Source organism: Portunus trituberculatus, chromosome 24 (genome assembly GCF_017591435.1).
Source record: "Portunus trituberculatus isolate SZX2019 chromosome 24, ASM1759143v1, whole genome shotgun sequence".
Classification (NCBI taxonomy): Eukaryota; Metazoa; Arthropoda; class Malacostraca; order Decapoda; family Portunidae; genus Portunus; species Portunus trituberculatus.
The window spans coordinates 18,379,489-18,399,488 of record NC_059278.1 but is presented as its reverse complement, the minus strand read 5'-3'; the positions used below and the strand labels follow the sequence as shown (position 1 = coordinate 18,399,488).

General features: G+C 41.8%; 1 protein-coding gene across 1 annotated transcript in view; it reads right to left on the bottom strand.

The window, feature by feature from the left end:
- The window catches only part of LOC123508202 (nuclear receptor coactivator 1-like), a 268,334-nt gene that overhangs the window by 25,307 nt on the left and 223,027 nt on the right, over positions 1 to 20,000 (bottom strand). Inside the window, exon 6 of the mRNA XM_045261734.1 lies at positions 2,254 to 2,460. Within this exon, the coding sequence (XP_045117669.1) occupies positions 2,254 to 2,460 (207 nt within the window). The remainder of the gene's footprint in view (positions 1 to 2,253; positions 2,461 to 20,000) is intronic.

The following is a 20,000-nucleotide window of genomic DNA, read 5'->3' as shown; positions in this document are numbered from 1 at the left end:
AATGCAGGTGTGGTGAACTACAGGTGTGTGGGAAGGGATGCAAGGAGGGAAGGAATGGTGTGGCAAGCAGGAATGTGGGTGATGGATAAGGGAGTATGTGTGTGTGTGTGTGTGTGTGTGTGTGTGTGTGTGTGTGTGTGTGTGTGTGTGTGTGTGTGTGTGTGTGTGATTCACTGTTTGATCTGGTGCAGTCTCTGACGAGACAGCCAGACGTTACCCTACGGAACGAGCTCAGAGCTCATTATTTCCGATCTTCGGATAGGCCTGAGACCAGGCACACACCACACACCGGGACAACAAGGTTACAACTTCTCGATTTACATCTCGTACCTACTCACTGCTAGGTGAACAGGGGCTACACGTGAAAGGAGACACACCCAAATATCTCCACCCGGCCGGGAATCGAAATCCGGTCCTCTGGCTCGTGAAGCCAACGCTCTAACCACTGAGCTACCGGGCCGTGTGTGTGTGTGTGTGTGTGTGTGTGTGTGTGTGTGTGTGACAAGTAAACTGACATCATCTCTTCATTATCTAGTAGCTAAATTACTATTCCTTTCATTACGAGGAGAGAGAGAGAGAGAGAGAGAGAGAGAGAGAGAGAGAGAGAGAGAGAGGTAAAGTGAGTCGTGGAGGAGGAGAGAAAGAAGAGTATTTCAATGGAAGGAAATGAACCACAAATACGACACAATTGCCAGTGATTTACGCGCACCACAAGCTTCAATCGCGGAAGTAATTATGCTACTTGGCTTCCTTTTTCCCTCCCTTCTCCCTCCCTTCACTCTTCTTTCCGCTCTCGTGCCTCCCTCCCTCCCTTCCCGTCCTTTACTCTCCTCGCCAGACCCGCATTCACTCCCACATAATCATTGCAAACAACCAAGCGATACTTTAAACATCCTGAAGTCATTGATGCTGCACCGAATAATGGCTACGATACATCAAAACGCCGAATCTCAACGCAGCACCATAAATCATTGAGAAGTGTATCAAAATTGGTTAAAAAATGGTCATGTGTCTTTAAAAGTGGCTTAAAATACCTGAAAATCTTGAAATCTTAACGCAGAACTTTAAATAATTGAGAAACGTATTAAAATTGCTTAAAAATGTCCATATGTCTTTAAAAGTTGGCTTAAAATACCTGTATATCCTTGAAATCAAAACGCCGAATCTCAACGCAGAACTTTAGATAATAGAGAAACGTATCAAATTCCTTAAAAAAATGTCCATATGTTTTTAAAAAGGGCTTAAATTACCTGCATATCCTCGAAGTTATAAAAAAAAAAATACACGAATTTCCCTAAGAAGAGACTTAAAATCTAAAGACGTTATAAAGAGATAAGAAGAATCCCTTATCGCTGCCTTGGTCTTCTGTTGTCTTGCCTTCTTGTCATATCCCATCCAAATATTCAGGCACTCGTCTCTTTGTTCCCACATCATATCAGTTTCCAAACAAGTAAAGCCTTCATAATATCACCTTCTTGTTTCCTCACTACATGTTCCTACAAAAGTGCTCTTCTAGTGTGTATGGTTTGCGTGACTGACTTTTCCTTCCTTCCTCTTCCCATGACCTCACTGCACCAGATTTTCTTCATTTTTTTTACCTCTATTCTGTCCACCTCTCAAATGCAAGAGTTAACCAGTGTTCCCAGTCATTCATCCCTTCCTCTGGTAAACCCTAGAACTCCCAGACTGCTTCTGTATTTCCACCTTAATATGAGAGGTTTTAAGACTTTAGCTGACGTGTTTGTCTTTATATGGGCCTGGCATCTTAGTGGGCCATTTTAACTATTTTTCGTTGTCCTTCTTAATCATTCATCCCCTTCTTTGGTAGATCCTGGAACTCTCTCACTGTCTCTCTTATTTCCACCTTGATACGAATCGAACTCTCTCAGGATGGAGGTTTCAAGGCATATGGTTTTGGCTTACGTATCTTTTATATGTTATGAGATACAAAAAGAAAAAAGAAAAGGTTTGGGTTGTCTAAAAGAAAAAAAAGTTCTGGGATCTTAGTGGGCCTATTTTTTAACTTCAATGTTCGCTTAAAAAAAAAAAAAAACCTGGGATCTCAGTGGACCTTTTCTTTCAACTGTAATACTGGTTGCTTTAAAAAAAAATAATAATAATGGGTTGAATTGATAAAAAATAAAAAGTTCTGGGATATTATTGGACCTTATTTTTAGCTGTAATATTCGTTGCCTTTCCTAAAAATAATTAAATAAATAGAAAAAAAAAGAAAAAAAAGAGAAAGTGACTCACCAGGAAGCCAGAGGTGTTGTCCAGCAGACACCTGAAGCGTACGGTGAAGTTCCTCTCGAGCGCCACCTGGTCCCCGTGCAGCGCCTCCTGTAGGGTAAGCTGCGACTGGTCCGGCGGCAGGTGAGAGTTCCACATGAGTTGACGCTGCAGTTCCTCCCGGTCCTCCGAGTGCACCAGCTCATACACACTCTGGTGCACGATGTCGCTCTGAGGGAGAAGAGGACGCCGGTCAGTGTGTGCTTGACTTTTTTATATAAGTCGGGAAAGTTGGCCAGGGACAAACACACATACAGACAAAATACCCCTTCAGTACCATGACGCGTTTCCATATTCATTCTGCTTACTATTTGCTGATTATTTACTGCTTCAGAAATTCATGCGAGGGATTAAAATACTGAAGACTCTAGCTATTAATCATCTGACGTGCTTGACAAATACACATACAGTCAAACAAAATATCTTCCTTTCTTAGCCCCTTCAGTACCATGACGCGTTTCCATTTTCATTCTACTTACTATTTGCTGATTATTTACTGCTTCAGAAATTCATGTGAGGGATTAAAATACTGAAGACTCTGGCTATTAATCTTCTGACGCCCATAGACCCTTCCTAATGTCAATAAAATGGTCTAATGGTACACAAATCTCAGGGTAAAAATGTGTCCCAGTATTGAAGGGGTTCAGGGAGACAAGGGAAGAGTTAGATAAATATTTCCGTAAAGCCAAGAGACCAAAGGAGAAAAAGGAAAACCAACAGCAGCTGACTTATTGGCCCTAAAGAGGTATTTTGTGACAAAGTAACCTGATTTGAACTGAGAGATGGAGGACATTAGGGACAAAAGGACAGTAAAGGTCACTAGTGGGAGGAAGAGTTGAGTCATTTTCCTCAATAAACCTGAATAGAAAAACAGGAAAAGGTACATTATTACGTGCAACCAAAGAAAGGAGGAATGATGCAGTAACTTGAACCACAGACAAAGAGATGGTGAAGGTCAGAATAAATAAATAAATAATAATCTAACCTAAAATATACAAGAGAATAAAAACAAAAGGAAGGATGACGGTCTTAGTGAACAGATTAATATTATTTCATAGCAGCAGAATAAAAATGACGAAAAGATATTACCTGAAGCCAAATCAGGAAGATAAATTGCAGTGATATGAACTAAGAATGAAGACTTTAGAGGCAATAAAAGGTACACAGTTGAATCATTTCCCTCAATAAAAAAAAAAAAATAGGATACACACACAAAAAAAAAAAAAAACGCACTATTACCTGAAACTAAATGAAGAAGATAAGCTGCAGTGATATTATCTAAGAAATGCAAGATCTTAGAGGCAATGAATATCTCAAATGGAATAACTAGTTGAATCATTTCCCTCAATAAAGAAGAAAAGCAAACACGAAATTAGCATTATTACCTGAAACAAAGGAAACAAGATAAGCTGCAGTGATCGAAACTAAGAAATGGAAGACTTTAGAGACAACAAATGGCAAATGTCTCAAATAAAATAAATAGTTAAATAATTTCCTTCAATAAAACAAGGACAGGAAACACGAAAAAAGCATTAGTTCCATGAAATAAAATAAATAAGATAAACTGCAGTGATTTAAACTAAGTAATGGAAGACTTTAGAGACAATAAATGATAAATATCCCAAATAAAATGACTAGTTGAATAATTTCTCTTAATAAAAAATGATAAGAAACACGAGAAACGCATTAGTCCATGAAGCAAAACAAAGAACTGATAAACTGCAGATATAAACTAAAAAACTGCAAGACTTTAAAAGCAATGCATTGAAATGAATGGGTAAAGATCTCAAATGGAGTGACTAGTTGAATCATTTCCCTAATAAAAAATGATAGGAAATAGAGAAAAAAATGCAGAACTTCCTGAATCCAAACAAAGAAGTGATAAATGTAGAGATCTAAACTAAGAAATGGAGACTTTTAGAGGCAACAAATGGTAAATATCACAAATGAAGTGACTAGTTGAATTATTTACCTAATAAAAATTAATATGAAATAGAGAAAAATGCATAATTTCCTGAAACCAAACAAAGAAGTGATAAATGGAGAAATGGAGACTATTAGAGGCAACAAATGGTAAATATCAAGAATAAAATGACTTGCTGAATCATTTCCTCAATAAACGTGAATAGGAAACACGAAAAAAAAAATTGCATTATTCCCTGAAACAAAACAAAGAAGTGAGAAATTACCAAAACACACCTAAGCATTTTCAAACATAGGAATTTAGTGTTTGTTTTGCTCACAGGAGAGACAAAACAAAGGATCGTAGTCTTTAATCTTACTCTTACACAAAATTCACTTCCTTCTATTACAAATGTTATCACCTTACTATTCATGTTTGACTCGTGTAATGGAGAGAGAGAGAGAGAGAGAGAGAGAGAGAGAGAGAGAGAGAGAGAGAGAGAGAGAGAGAGAGAGAGAGAGAGAGAGAGAGAGAGAGAGAGAGAGAGAGAGAGAGAGAGAGAGAGAGAGACAGACAGACAGACAGACAGACAGACAGACAGACAGACAGACAGACAGACAGACAGACAGACAGACAGACAGACAGACAGACAGACAGACAGACAGACAGACAGACAAACCTGAGAAAGACACACAAACAAAATCTTACCTATTACTCCATCGTCTTCCTCTAATGAAATACAAAAAAAAAAAAAAAACTCTGATAAGACACTGCACACTCTCATTTTGGTTTCAGATTCATGTACACTTTTTACCTACCTGTTCCTTTTTTATCCTGTCACTTTAACCCCTTCAGCACTGGGACGCATATTTACCTTGACTTTTTGGTGTGATTAGACGATTTTTATTAACATTAAGAAGGATCTATGAAGGGTAGAAGTTTAATGGAAAGAGTCATCACTATTTCAATCCCCCACATGAGTTTCTGAAGCCGTATAAAGCCACCAAATAGTAAGCAGAGTGAATATGGAAACGCGTCCTGGTTATGAAGGGGTTAAGCTGAGGTTTAAAGGGTCACGAAGCAGAGATAAGGCGGCGATAAGGTGGAGGCAACTAACTCGGCACAGGAAACGACACAAAAGAGGGGCCAGGAGAATTGTGCACATTAGCAGCCTTTATGTCGTGTTTGTGTATATCTTTAGTGCTTTTTTGTGCATGAGTAAGAATATTTTGGCTTTATAATATTTCGCTGTTCTTTTTTTTTTTTTTTCTTCCTGTTTGTGTGTTTGTGAATTTGTTTTTCTGTTTAGGTTTTTATTTGTTTCCATCTTTCTCTCCTTCTCTCTCAATTTTTTTCTTTCTCTCTATATATCAATCTATCAATCTATCTATCTCTATTTATTTATTTATCTATCTATTTATCTATCTATCTATCTATTCATCTATCTATCTCTCTTCCCCTCCCATTCGGTTATCCCTTTCTCTCTTGCATCCATCTCCCTTTTCTTATTCCTCTATACATCCAGTTTTCTCTCTCATTAATCCTCATAACCCACAATTCTTCACGTCTTTGCGCTGCCATTTCGTTCACACGTCGATTGAAGAAACGAAAAAAAATAAAAAAAAATAAAGAGGCAGGGATGGGGTGGTGGGGAGGGCGGCCAAGGAGAGCGGAAATAGTGTCCCAATTAAGGTGTATTAAAATATTTCCTCCCTCTGTGTTATCTTGGGTGAAAAGACGAAAAAAATAAAACATACCATTGACTGACAATTTTTCCTCCTTTTAGGCGAAACCAGTTTGAGAGAAGACTAGTGATGAGGTAAGAGAGGAAGTGAGAGAGAGAGAGAGAGAGAGAGAGAGAGAGAGAGAGAGAGAGAGAGAGAGAGAGAGAGAGAGAGAGAGAGAGAGAGAGAGAGAGAGAGAGAGAGAGAGAGAGAGAGAGAGAGAGAGAGAGAGAGAGAGAGAGAGAGAGTTGTTTTATTTTTTGTTTATTTGTTTATATGAGTTTATGTCTGTCTGTCTGTCTGTCTGTCTGTCTCTCTCTCTCTCTCTCTCTCTGTGTGTGTGTGTGTGTGTGTGTGTGTGTGTGTGTGTGTGTATACTTGTTTATATATTCATTCGTCTGTCTGTCTGTCTATCTATCTGTCTATCTGTTCTCTCTGTCTCCTTCCTCTGCTCACACACACACACACACACACACACACACACACACACACGTCTGGAACACCTGTGGGCGGTCCCTGAGCCACATGTAATTACAAAATAACAAAGAGTCTTGGAATAAACCGCGACAACTCTCCACTCAGATTGTAACAAGATACAGGAGAGAGGGAGGGAGAGGGAGGGAGGAAGAGGGAGGGCAGGAGTGGGTGAGAGGGAGAGCGAGGCAAAGAAGTAAAAAAAAGAGAGGAGGAAAGAGGAAGGAAGAGAGTAAAAAGGAAGAAAATAATAGAGAGTAATAGAGAAAAAGAGGAGGAAGAAAGACAGATGTGAAGAATATGAATAGAAAAAAATGATAATAAAGAGCAAGAGAGAGAGAGAGAGAGAGAGAGAGAGAGAGAGAGAGAGAGAGAGAGAGAGAGAGAGAGAATTATTTACACACATCCCACTCCATTATCACCAGTATTCACTTGGAAATGCACTAATAAATTTGCACGTACATTGATAAACATCCCTCTTCTCTCTCTCTGTGTGTGTGTGTGTGTGTGTGTGTGTGTGTGTGTGTGTGTGTGTGTGATGGTTATAAGAAGCTAAGAGAGACTGAGAGATACTGGGGAAACACTGAAAGATAGAAGATCCTAAGAAAGACTGGAATGAGACAACGAGACTTAGAGATGAGGCTAGGAGAGACTGAGAAAAGCTGAGAGATACTGCAAAAAACTAAGAGAGACTGGAGAAGACTGAGAGAAGCTGGGAGAGACAACTAAATGCTAAAATAAACTAGGAGATGCTGGAAGAGGCTGGAAAAGACTGGGAGACGCTGGGAGAGGCTGGGAGAGGCTGGGAGAGGCTGGGAGGGACGAGATGGCGTGACTCCCGGCAGTACAAGAGGCGTTTCTCACCCTTCCAGCCCCACACCCTTGATTGTCCTCGCCTCCCATTGCCAACTGGATAATCTTGACGTCCACGGCGCCGCTGAGCTGTGGATATAGCCCCGAGCATAATACCAGGGAGCCCACGCCGCCGCCACCTGAGGGACTCCCGCCGGCGAGGCCCTTCAGGTGGCAAAGGTGAGGGTGATAGCGAAGGGGAAGGAAGGGGGAAGGATGAGAAGAGGTTGTAATGAGGGTATGTGAGAAGGATGCTGTGTAGAGGAGGAGGAGGAGGAGGAGGAGGAGGAGAAGCAGGAGGAGGAGAAGGAGGAGGAGGAGGATCTGTTTAATCTGTGTTGGGAAAGATGAGGATTAGCAGGAGGAGGAGCAGGAGGAGAAGCAGAAGCAGCAACAGGATGATGAGGAGGAGGAGGAGGAGGAGGAGGAGGAGGAGGAGGAGGAGGAGAAGGAGGAGGAGGAGGAGGAGGAGGAAGAGGAGGAGAAGAAGGAATATCAGTTTAACCTGAGGGTACTGAGGTGACAAATACAGTGCTGGAGAGAGAGAGAGAGAGAGAGAGAGAGAGAGAGAGAGAGAGAGAGAGAGAGAGAGAGAGAGAGAGAGAGAGAGAGAGAGAGAGAGAGAGAGAGAGAGAGAGAGAGAGAGAGAGAGAGAGAGAGAGAGAGAGAGAGAGAGAGAGAGAGAGAGAGAGAGAGAGAGAGAGAGAGAGAGAGAGAGAGAGAGAGAGAGAGAGAGAGAGAGAGAGAGAGAGAGAGAGAGAGAGAGAGAGAGAGAGAGAGAGAGAGAGAGAGAGAGAGAGAGAGAGAGAGAGAGAGAGAGAGAGAGAGAGAGAGAGAGAGAACCAGGCAGTCACGGCGCGGCAAAATTACTGTACGTGGAGTTTGTTGACACTACGAAACCTAAAAAAAAAAAAAAAAAAAAAATAACGAAAAAAAAAAAAAAACACGAAAAATTATATACACACACAGGGCTCATAGGAAAAGAGTAAAAAAAAAAAAAAAAAAAAACAAGCTTCCCCTTTGATTTGATTCCCCACACGTTCCTCCTCCAAACTTCCCTTGAGGCAGTGTCCAAGAGTCCCAAATGTCTGAATCACACGAACAAGCCTCGGATTACAGACAGAGGGGCCGTTTGTTGAGCTGAGAGCCAGTGCAGTTGTACCGTGTCGATAAGAATGAAATCAAAATGTCCTGAGATGCATTCACAGTTTAAAGATCTTGAGACATACGACATAAAAATTGCACAAGACTTATTTTTCTATCTATCTAACCTAACCTAACCTAAAATAAAATAGAAAAAAAAAAATATACACCACGATTTGCGGTTGAAAAAAAAGTAATATGCATCGATTTATTTTTTCTTTCCTTTCCTTACGACATAAAATAGATAAATATACAAGTTTTCTTCTTATTATCATTTGCACAAGGTTTATTTTTTTTTGTCTATTTTTTTTTCATAATTTTGATATGCATGATTTTTTTTTCTTCTTTCCGTACGACATAAAAATTGCATGTTTCTTAAATTTTTATCTATCTATTTTTTTATTTTTATTTTGATAACTATGATTATTTTTTCTTCTTTCCTATTTTCTATTTCTCGTTTCGTGTGTTTGTTTTCTTTATGGTATAAGTATATGTTAAAAAGGTAGATAGATAGATGGATAGACAAACACAGATGACTAGATAGATAAAAATGTAAGTTATTTCCTTATTATTACTCGTCTTCTTCTTGTGTGTGTGTGTGTGTGTGTGTGTGTGTGTGTGTGTGTGTGTGTGTGTGTGTGTGTGTGTGTGTGTGTGTGTGTGTGTATAACTTGTCTATCCATCTATCTTTTTTTATATTTCCTCATATGCTCCATCTCAACGTTCAAATTCAATTCCATTACGAACAAACACACACACACACACACACACACACACACACACACACACACACACACACACACACACACACACACACACACATAACACACTCCACTCTCACTCCATTATTTACTCTTAAGCTCAAACAACTTCGCGGGAAAAAAAATAACACTGCGCCGCTGTTTCTGTCTGCTTCCGGGAAAGGGCCGTGATTCATTCCACGTACCGGGAAGGATGGCACGGCTTGGAAATCACGTACAGTGCTTCTCGTGCATTTACCCTGAGTTATGAAGGAGCAGAGAGAGAGAGAGAGAGAGAGAGAGAGAGAGAGAGAGAGAGAGAGAGAGAGAGAGAGATTACAAAAAATTACAATTCTATACTATAAATGCAAGTGAAAAATAGAAGAAAAGAAAACGAAGAAAAATGGATTATCTCTCTCTCTCTCTCTCTCTCTCTCTCTCTCTCTCTCTCTCTCTCTCTAGTTTGGTTAGTGATAAGGGCGCGCTGTGTGGCCTTAACTTTTTCTCCTTCACTCACGAATTAATCTCATATTTATCACAAGTTTGGTAATTTTTTTTCTTATTTTCTCGTTTTCTTTTCATCTTTTTTTTATTTCCCTGTTATTTTTCTCTTATTTATCCTTTTTTCATTTTTTCCTTTGATTTTTTTGTTCGAGTGTGTGTGTGTGTGTGTGTGTGTGTGTGTGTGTGTGTGTGTGTGTGTGTGTGTGTGTGTGTGCGCGTGAGTGTGTGTATTTGCCTTTGTATATTTGAGATTGCATTACAATTCCTTGTTTACGATTGTGTACTCAATTTTTCACGCCAATGTATTCTTTATCTGCCTGTGTGCCTGTGTGTCTGTGTGTCTGTATGCCCGTCATAGCCAATCCCTCACGTTTCTACACTCACTCTCCCTCACACTCTTGCTTCAACACTAACTTAACACTACACTTTCCTACGCGGCTTCAGAACACGCAAGCCATTCACTTCAACACCCAGAAAGAGAAAGAGCAAGGCAGGGAGTCAGTCACGTGCGAGGAAGCAAAGCCACGCCGCCCATCGCCTCTCAGACACATTCACACCCTCTTCAGGTTTTGTCACATTTCGAAGGACACATCGGATCCTTAATAACAGCGTCCCGGGGCCCTGAAGCGTCCTGTTACGTCTGTCTCGCCCCGTCATCCGCGTCACGCCACGGTAGTTCCATCAGACCCAATGATATGAGACAACGGGGCGGGAAGATGGCCAAAAGTGCCCTTAATACTCCTGCGGATGGATCGTGTCAGGGTTAGCTAATGCCGGGGTATGCGCAGCTGGGGTTGGTGTCGGTGGCTGTCTGCGCACGCGATGTGTTTTGAGTGCTGAGTGTTGCAGTGATGGTATTCAGTACTGGTGTATAAAGTGACATATAAAGTAGCCGTTTCCTCCTGTTCTTTGGCTAACTATCGGCTGGGTAGGACTGATGACTGAGTGGGCCTTTTTTTTGCCTTTATTTTTCCTTGAGTGTTGAAGTGACGGTACTCAGTGTTGGTGTATGAAGCGAATGATGCCTAGACAGTTGTCTCTGTTCATTGGCTGTGTAGGGAGACTGGCGGCTGAGTGGGTCTTTTTTCTCTATATCTTTTTGTTACCCTTTGCCAGTCCTCCCCTCTTACTTGATAAAAAGGGAGATATAATGCAGTGATATTAATAGTAGTACAGAGATTCTAACTATTGCTAATGTGAGTCTTGCTTTTGTTTAGGTATTTATATGTTAGATATTCAAAAGTCTTCGTCTCGACTCGATTATTTTCACGTCCAAAATAAGAACGAGGCCTGTGCTCTCATTTTAGTAGACTCAGGAAGCCCATTGAGCTATTTGTCTATTTGTCTGTCTGTGTGTGTGTGTTTGTGTGTGTGTTTGTGTGTGTGTGTGTGTGTGTGCGTGCGTGAGCCCTGAAGTACAGTTTTAACTCTACCATTAAAACATTTGGAGGCATTGTTACATCTCGTGCTGGGAGGACGTGAGTGATGACATGACGAGCTGACCTATAACAAAGAGAAGGAGGAGGAGGAGGAGGAGGAGGAGGAGGAGGAGGAGGAGGAGGAGGAGGAGGAAGAAATACAAAAGAAGAAGTAATAGTAGTAGTTTAACCCAAAAAAGTGTACCCTCATTTAAAACATTGAGGGAAATTTCACAGACATTCACGACTCAACTCAACCAATTCCGCTGTTTTCTGATTCGCTCCTTACTCCATCACGTTTCTTTTTGCCCCTTCAGGCTTTTAGGTAACCAGTGCGCCCTGTAATACGCCGCGCTGCTGTGTGTTATCAAGAGCGCCGCTGGAAACACAGGCCTAATAGGGTGATAAAATGCAAGGCGCCTTTTGTAGTCCACATTTCCTAGTGATAGTCAAGGGGAATAATGACCCCATAAAGAGAACATTAGCAGCCACACTCACTGCCAGATTGAGACCAGAGACAGGGTTAAGTTGAAGGGGTTAGTAAGAATGCCAAACCAACGTGATCTTTCCTAATGCAGCATAACAGGGGAGTGTATTAATGTTTTTTTTTTTTTACTTACACACACACTCACTGCCAGATTGAGAGTAGACACAGGCACGGGTTAAATTGAATAGATTACAAAGAATGCCAAAACATAACGTAACCTTTTGTAATGCCGCATAACAGGAGAGTTTTTTTAATGTTTTTGGCTTCATTCACACACTCACAGCCAGATTGAGAGTAGACACAGGCACGAGTTAAGTGGAAGGAGTCAGTATGAACGCCAAATCTTAGACACAGGCACGGGTTAAGTTGAATAGGTTACAAAGAATGCCACATCTAACGTAACCTTTTCTTAATACAGCATAACAAGGAACCCAGAAACATTTTATTAGTGTTTTTATCGTCCTTCTGAGCTGTTAGGGATATATTAAAGGTGGTAATGCCTAACCTAACGTTCCCTTTTCTACTTTAGTATAGAAAGGAGTACAGGAACTTTTTATTAGTGTTTTTTATCATCCTTTGAGCTGCAGAGGTTATGTTAAAGGTGATATTAAGAGCAGCTAATCTAACGTAACAGCCACATTAAGAGGTGCTAAAGTAATTATGAGTCTAGAAATAATTTTATTAGTGTTTATTGTCTTTCCCAGAGGCTTAAAGTTATATTAGTGGTGATGCTGAATATATCTAACATAGAATAACTTTACCTAACATATCTAGACTTGTACATGTCACTGAACCAGGAATCTAGGAAGGTTTTATTGATGTGTTTTATCTTCCATTAAGACTCAGAATGTTGTGTTATTAATTTCTTCAGTACCAGGACGTATTTTCATATTTTTCTGGTTGTTATTCGGCAATTTTGTACAGTTTCAGAAAAAAAAATGTGATTAGAAAAGCAAAGACTCTGGCCATTAATCTTCTGACCTCCATAGACCCTTCCTAATGCAAATACAATCGTCTAATAGTACACAAAAAATCAAGGTAAAATTGCGTCTCAGTATTCCAGGGTTTAGAACATTACATAACTTTTTCTTACATAATACTAGGAAAACACGGAAGGATACCAGGTCGCATAGAACATTCAGAAGTATTTTAATGGTGCTTTTTATCTTCCGTGTTCCTTTGAAGCACGAGAGGTTATATTGTCATAGTAAGTTTACGTCAACTAACCTAACTAATTTTGGACGGATAATGAGGTCACAGAAGAAATCATGTTAGAAATTCAAAAGTCTACTTAAAGGAGAAAAAGATCTGCGAGTGATTACACAGGAAAATCTGAACCGTGAAAACATACAAGCAAGGTATTATTTCATTAGTATTCTATCATCCTTTGTGTTCTTTTGACCTATGAGGGACCAAATGGAAGGTGATACAAAACTAACCTAACCTAATCTAAAGAGACTTAAGCTCGTATTCTTAAACACTCCTGCGCTTCACGTCCACTGTTTCAAAAGGTTTTATTTAAATTTACACGAGTTTTTAAAGTGTTTTTGCAGTTATGGAGACAGAGTGACAAGGTTTCAGCATTATTAACTGGAGAAACACTCTAGAAAACCCCGCTAATCATTTATATGGCCTTGGGAAACTGTCGTGGTGAGAGAGCAAAGCGTTCCTGAATACGTGAATACAACCAGCACTGACAAACACCAGGTCACCATGAACTACAAAATCCAGAAGAGCAGAAGTCATTTACATCGCTATTTGTTTAACCTTCTTTGTGTTCCTTTTCGTTCCCTCGAGGTGCCGGTCAGGGAGCACCGAGCCGGCAGTCCTTTTATCTGATTGGTCAAGGTGCGGCACGGATGACCAATGATAACTCTCCATTACCGCGATAGATGAGGTTCAATTTCTCGCGATCTGATGAGGATTTAAGCTGGTACTTTCCAACAGTTCTGTGCTTCATCTCCACGATTTCAAAAAGCTTTATTTAAATTTACACGAGATTTTCAAGGTGTTTTATGGTTTTAGAGGCAGAGTGACAAGCTTTCTACATTATTAACCGGAGAACCACTCTTGAAAACCTCGCTAATCATCTCTGAGGCCTTGGAAAATAGTCCTGGTGAAAGAACAAAAAATTTTAACGAGGTTTATTTAAAATGACAGAAGTTTTAAAAGTGTTTTCACGATTCTAGAAGCAGTAACAAGATTTCTACATTATATACTGTTGAAAAACCCCCTTAATCATCTGTGTCTTTTGAAAATAGTCGTGGTGAGAGAGCAAAGCGTTTCTAAATACGAGCCTTTGACTTGAACAGAGCCCAGTTCATGCAAACCGCCCACCATGATATTGAAGGGGAGCGATCAGCAGAAGGCAGCGTTTAGGAGTGAAACTAGATACTTCATATTACAGTCTTTCTTAATGAGGTATTTCCATGTGTAGCGACGGAGATAGTAGTGGTGGTAGAAGTAGTAGTGGTAGTAGTGGTGGTGGTAGTGAGTGTGGCCGCCGCCCTACCCTCTATGCTGCAGTTAGAAACAAAAATTTGTCTGCAGTGATGGATGGATTCCCTCAAGGCGTCCACCTGCCCCGTACAATTAGCCTCCACACTCCTCCTCCACCACTACTACCTCCTCCTTCTTCTCCTACTCCTCCTGCTCCTCCTCCTCCATCTCCAGTTTTACCCAAAGCTGATAATCCGGTTTGAACAAAGTCTAGCCCAACCAACACCCACCGGACCTTCCCCTGCCCTGTTATTAAAGAGATGGACTTGTCATGCCGTCTGACACGATGATTTTATGTTCTCAACCCTGGCTCGAGATCTGCCGCCGCTTCGAAACCCTCCCAAGGCTCCGGTCCATGTAAATGTTTCGTTCCAAGAGACGCGGGGCAATATACCAAGGCGCAATATACAATCTCACGTTACCCACTCCGCTCTGACCTGCAGGGGTGGGGTGGAGTGGAGTGGAGTGGACGTCTATTCATTATGTTTCGAAGTGTATTCATTACGGCCAAATTCTTATCTCGTGTCTGAGCAGCTGTGAGGAGATTTGGCTCAAGTATGTCCGTGTGCTTCTTTGTTTTTGTAAGTGACGAGACGAGACGAGACGAGACAAGAGAGAGAAAGATAGAGAGAGAGAGAGAGAGAGAGAGACAAAATACACACACACACACACACACACACACACAGCTATGCCTACCTGCCCTCACATCTCCCCTCCTGTCGGCTGCCAGGTATAGACTCAAGACAAAAAAGAAAAGAGTAAGAAAATCAGAGGAAAATAGAAAGTAGGTAAGGTCAATTGATGGTCTACACAAGTCAATTTCCTGTCCATTACAAGTAACAGGACTGACGCGGAGAAGATAAGAGATAAGGAGCGATAGTAAACCCAAAAAGAAATAATAAAGTAACAACAAATGATAAAAATATGTTAAAATAAAAGAGAAAGCTTAGAATTTTCAGACCAATTACATTATCACTGTTTCTCATTGACTGCTTTGAATATATTTGTGTACAGGGGCCGCCGTGGTGCAGTGGAACCATGAGTGCTTTGGGGTCCGAGGGTCTCCAAGCGCACGGGTTCTAATCCTGTCCACGGTCCGAGTGTAGGTTGGGCTTTCTCACTGTGGGCAACGATTTCCTAGAGGTTGGGCTTTGAGATAGGAGGTAACCCCAAAAATTATGTCCTTTAGCCCATAAATTCCCGTGAAAAAGCCCACATGGTATAAATAAAAAAAAAGGCGCCTAGGTTTTCTAGAGTCGCTTTAGAGAGATGTTTTACTTTCCTAACCTTTGCTTTATCATGACAAGGCTCATAATTCATTTCTTAATTGTCTTAACTTTCACGACTAATCCTTCATATATTTCTCTGGTTAACTCTGGAACTCCCTGCCTGCCTCTGTATTTCCTCCTTCCTACGACTTGATTTCTTTTAAGAGGGAGGTTTCAAGACATTTGTCCCTGATTTTGGATAACTCTTATTTCTTTACGGGCACTGGCAATCTAGTGGGCCTTTTTATTTACATTTTTTTGCCCTTGGCCAGCTTCCCCTCTTGCATAAGAAAAATAATCTCCTTTCTAAGATCAGTATTCAGAAACGCTTTGCTCTCTCACCACGACAATTTCCAAGGCCATAGAGATGACTAGCGGGTTTTTCAAGAGTGTTTCTCCAGTTAATAATGTAGAAATCTAGTCAGTCTTTCACTAGAACTATAAAGAAAAAAAAACACCATAAAAAATCATGGACTCGCATTCACATCATGTTTTTTTCACATATATGTAGGAGAGAGGGCCAGCCAAGAGTAAAAAAAAAAAAAAAAAAAAAATTGAAAGAAAAAAAATAAGGTCCACTTGGATACTGGTTCTCTATAACTGAAGGAATTAACTTTCACTTCTTACTCTTCCTCTGACACTCTCTTACTGTTCAATATTCCTAGCTCTTCTACTTATTTCTCTGCTCTATTCAGTGTAGTAAATATGGATTCTTATGTGTCTTCTCTACCTAAATGTTAAGTAGGAGGAAGGTAAGGGAAGGAGAGGAAGCATAAGGAGGGGGAATGGTTAACAGAGGGAAGGAGGAAAGAAGGAGGATAGTGAAGGCAGGAAACTAGAGACGAAAAATCAGACGGAGAGGTAAAAATGAATGAAGGAAGAAAGGAAGGAAGGAAGGAAGGAAGGAAAAGGGAGGGAGATAAAATTGTAGCTTAGGAGGAAAGGAAGGAGAAAAAGAAAATAAAAAATAAGTATCCAGAGAGAGAGAGAGAGAGAGAGAGAGAGAGAGAGAGAGAGAGAGAGAGAGAGAGAGAGAGAGAGAGAGATGATGACTTCTCACACTAAGGGAAAAAGAAAATGGGAATCACTCAAAATCGTGACCCCTATTATGGACAAGCCAATCAAAACACCCTCCCCCTTCCCTCCCTCTCCTCTCCTCTCCTCTCCCTCCCTTTCCTCCCCCTTCCCTTCCCTCTAAATCCCTCCTTCCCTTACCCCTCCTTCCTTTTACCTCTTCCCTTCCTTCCTTGCCCTCCCATCCTTCCCATCCCTCCCTCCTCTTCCCTGTTCATCTCTCTCCTTCCCTCCCTTCTCTTCCATCCCTTCCTTTCAGTCTCCTCTTCCTCAACCCCTCTCCTTCATCTCTTCCCTCCTTTCCTTCACCTCTTCCCTTCCCTCCCTTCCCTCCCCTTCCCTCTTCCTTTACCGGTAGATCACTCTAATATGATGTCTTCTGTACTTAGGAGGAGGAGGAGGAGGAGGAGGAGGAGGAGGAAGGAGAGATGAGTAAGGTAAGTAGAAGGGAAGAAGAGGGAAGAAGGGAGGGAGAGAAAGGGTATAAGTGTGTGTGTGTGTGTGTGTGTGTGTGTGTGTGTGTGTGTGTGTGTGTGTGTGTGTGTGTGTGTGTGTGTGTGTGTAGAGAGGATTAAGGTGATGTATTCTCTCTCTCTCTCTCTCTCTACCTTAAAATTTACCCTTTTACAAATCCTTCCTTCCTTCCTCCTAAACCACAACCACCTCCACCTCCTCCTCCTCCAATACCACAAGTCTAAAACCACCACCTCCAACACCTCCCTCCTCCTCCTCCTCCTCCTCCACCAATCTTCCTCCGCTGTACCTGTCTCTGCCTTCCTCCCTCCTCACACCTGCGGGGCCGAGGGCGACAGGTGTGCAGCCCCGAGTGAAGTATTGTTATGCATGCACGGTTGGACAGCGAAGGTTTGGCCGGAATGTTGTAATTAGTTTTATCTTTAATTACTGGGCCAACCTCTTCCAGCCCTAACCCGCCCCTCACTCAAATAAATCCCCGACACACACACACACACACACACACACACACACACACACACACACACACACACACACACACATGGGGGAGGAGGTTTAGTGGTTCTGTTTGGTGGGTCAGTTATAGAAGATCGCCACTAGTTCTTTCCTCTCTCTCTCTCTCTCTCTCTCTCTCTCTCTCTCTCTCTCTCTCTCTCTCTGGGTGTAAGTACATGATTTTGCACTTTCTTTTGTGTGTTGCTTACCACTCTTGTCTCTCTGATCAATGAAGCCCATCACACACACACACACACACACACACACACACACACACACACACGTGCTGGTGTATAAATATCGATGATTTGAAGAAGAGAATGTTTGTAACCACATAATCATCATCTTCCTCCTCCTCCTTCTCTTCCTCTTCCTCCTCCTCCTCCTCCTCTTCCTCCTCCTTCTCTTACTCGTCCTCATTATCATCTTAACTTTACTTATTTTTTCCTTCATGACTATCAACCTCTCCTCCTCTTCCTCCTCCTCCTCCTCCTCCTTCTCTTCTACATTATCCTCTCCATTTCTTCACTATTTCTTTCCTTCCTTGGTAAAAAAAGACATTCTCCTTATTCATCCCATCACCATCTTCCTCACCATCATTCATCTCACCATCTTCATCTCCCCCTCATCATCTATGCATTCCTTTCTCATATCTCTATCTTCCTCTCCCCTTCTCCCTCATAATGATAAAGGAGGGAATAGGAGAGAGAGAGAGAGAGAGAGAGAGAGAGAGAGAGAGAGAGAGAGAGAGAGAGAGAGAGAGAGAGAGAGAGAGAAGCATTTCATTCTCTCGACGAAGAATGAGGGAGGTAAAAAGGTAGAAGAAGAAGAAGAAGAAGAAGAAGAAGAAGAAGAAGAAGAAGAAGAAGAAGAAGAAGAAGAAGAAGAAGAAAAGGAGAAGAAGAAGAAGTAGGAGAGAAAGAGAGAGAAGGAGATAATGACAAAGATAAGAAAGAAGAGAAGAGAGAGAAGAGAAATGATGAAAGAGGAGAGAGAGAGAGAGAGAGAGAGAGAGAGAGAGAGAGAAATAAGAGAAGAGAGAGAGAGAGAGAAAAAGGAAAAGAGAAAACTACACAACGAAGAGAGAGAGAGAGAGAGAGAGAGAGAGAGAGAGAGAGAGAGAGAGAGAGAGAGAGAGAGAGAGAGAGAGAGAGAATAGAGAAAGAGAAAAGAAAGAAACAAACAGAAGAAGAAGGAATAGAGAGAGAAAGAGAGAAAAAAAAACCCCTCACAACCAAGAGAGAGAGAGAGAGAGAGAGAGAGAGAGAGAGGGAGGGAAGGAAGGGAGGGAGGGAGGGAGGGATGTTCGAAGCTTCGTGACAAGGCCTCGTTTGTTTCATGAGCGGCTGGAGCCCCATACTTTAGCTTTCATCTCGATAACCTCGACTTATGAATCTCCACAGCCATGGGAAACACTCATTGGAACTTATCTTTTAATTGCACATTTTACGCATATCACACTGGTTACGACTCCTCCAAGCCGCTGCAGACACGGGGGAGGGATGGAGGGATGGAGGGAACGTGGAGGGAACGGAGGGAACGTGGAGGGAACGGAGGGAAAGCGGAGGGAAGGGAGGGAAGTTCATCTGTCGGAAATGTATGACAGGGTTGTCTTATATTTTTCCGATTACAATTTCCGCCCTTCACTTCTTCTTCCTGCCGTGGGTGAAGTATGTGTGTATGTGTGTATGTAGGTAGGTAGGTCTCTCTCTCTCTCTCTCTCTCTCTCTCTCTCTCTCTCTCTCTATTCATTGTCAGAGGAAAAAAAAGACAAGAAAGGAGAAGAAACTGAAGAGGAACAGTAAGAGGAGAAGGAAGAACAGGAGCAAGGAAGACAAGGAGGATAAGATAAAGAGGAGGAGGAGGAGGAGGAGGAGGAGGAGGAGGAGGAGGAGGCGGTCTTCAGTGGGAGAACAGAGATAATCTTCCTATGTCCATAAATTCTGATGTAATTTCACTTTGCTTCTCTTAATCGCACGCACACTCAATAGGGAATAGAACCCAACACACCCCAGTACCCCCCAACACCCCAATGCCCGGCCCCTCCAAGCCCGGCCCTCCAAGCCCCAGCCCCGCGAAGCACTATTGAAGTGGCCAGCGGGACGGGGCAAGGCGGGGCACGGTAAAGGAAATGGTATAGAGAGAGAGAGAGAGAGAGAGAGAGAGAGAGAGAGAGAGAGAGAGAGAGAGAGAGAGAGAGAGAGAGAGAGAGAGAGAGAGAGAGAGAGAGAGAGAAATAATTGAAGAGGACTACTACTACTACTACTACTACTACTACTACTACTACTACTATAATACTACTACTACTACTACTACTACTACTACTACTACTAGAAGGAAAGGGAGAGGAGAAACAAGAAACAAGAAATGCAAACATGAGAGAAACTGACACTCTATGGAAAGCGATTAAGAGATGAACAGTTTGAGAGGAAGAGGAAGAGGAAGAGGAGGAGGAGGAGGAGGAGGAGGAGGAGGAGGAGGAGGAGGTTTGCCTTGGTCTGAGTTCAGCAAGTCATGGTGGTAATTGTTATTAATAGGTCGTGGCATCTCCCTTAGTCACCAACAGACAGGTGGGTTGGCTAATTTACATGCTTATAACACCTCTCTCTCTCTCTCTCTCTCTCTGGTGGTAGTAGTAGTAGTAGTAGTAGTAGTA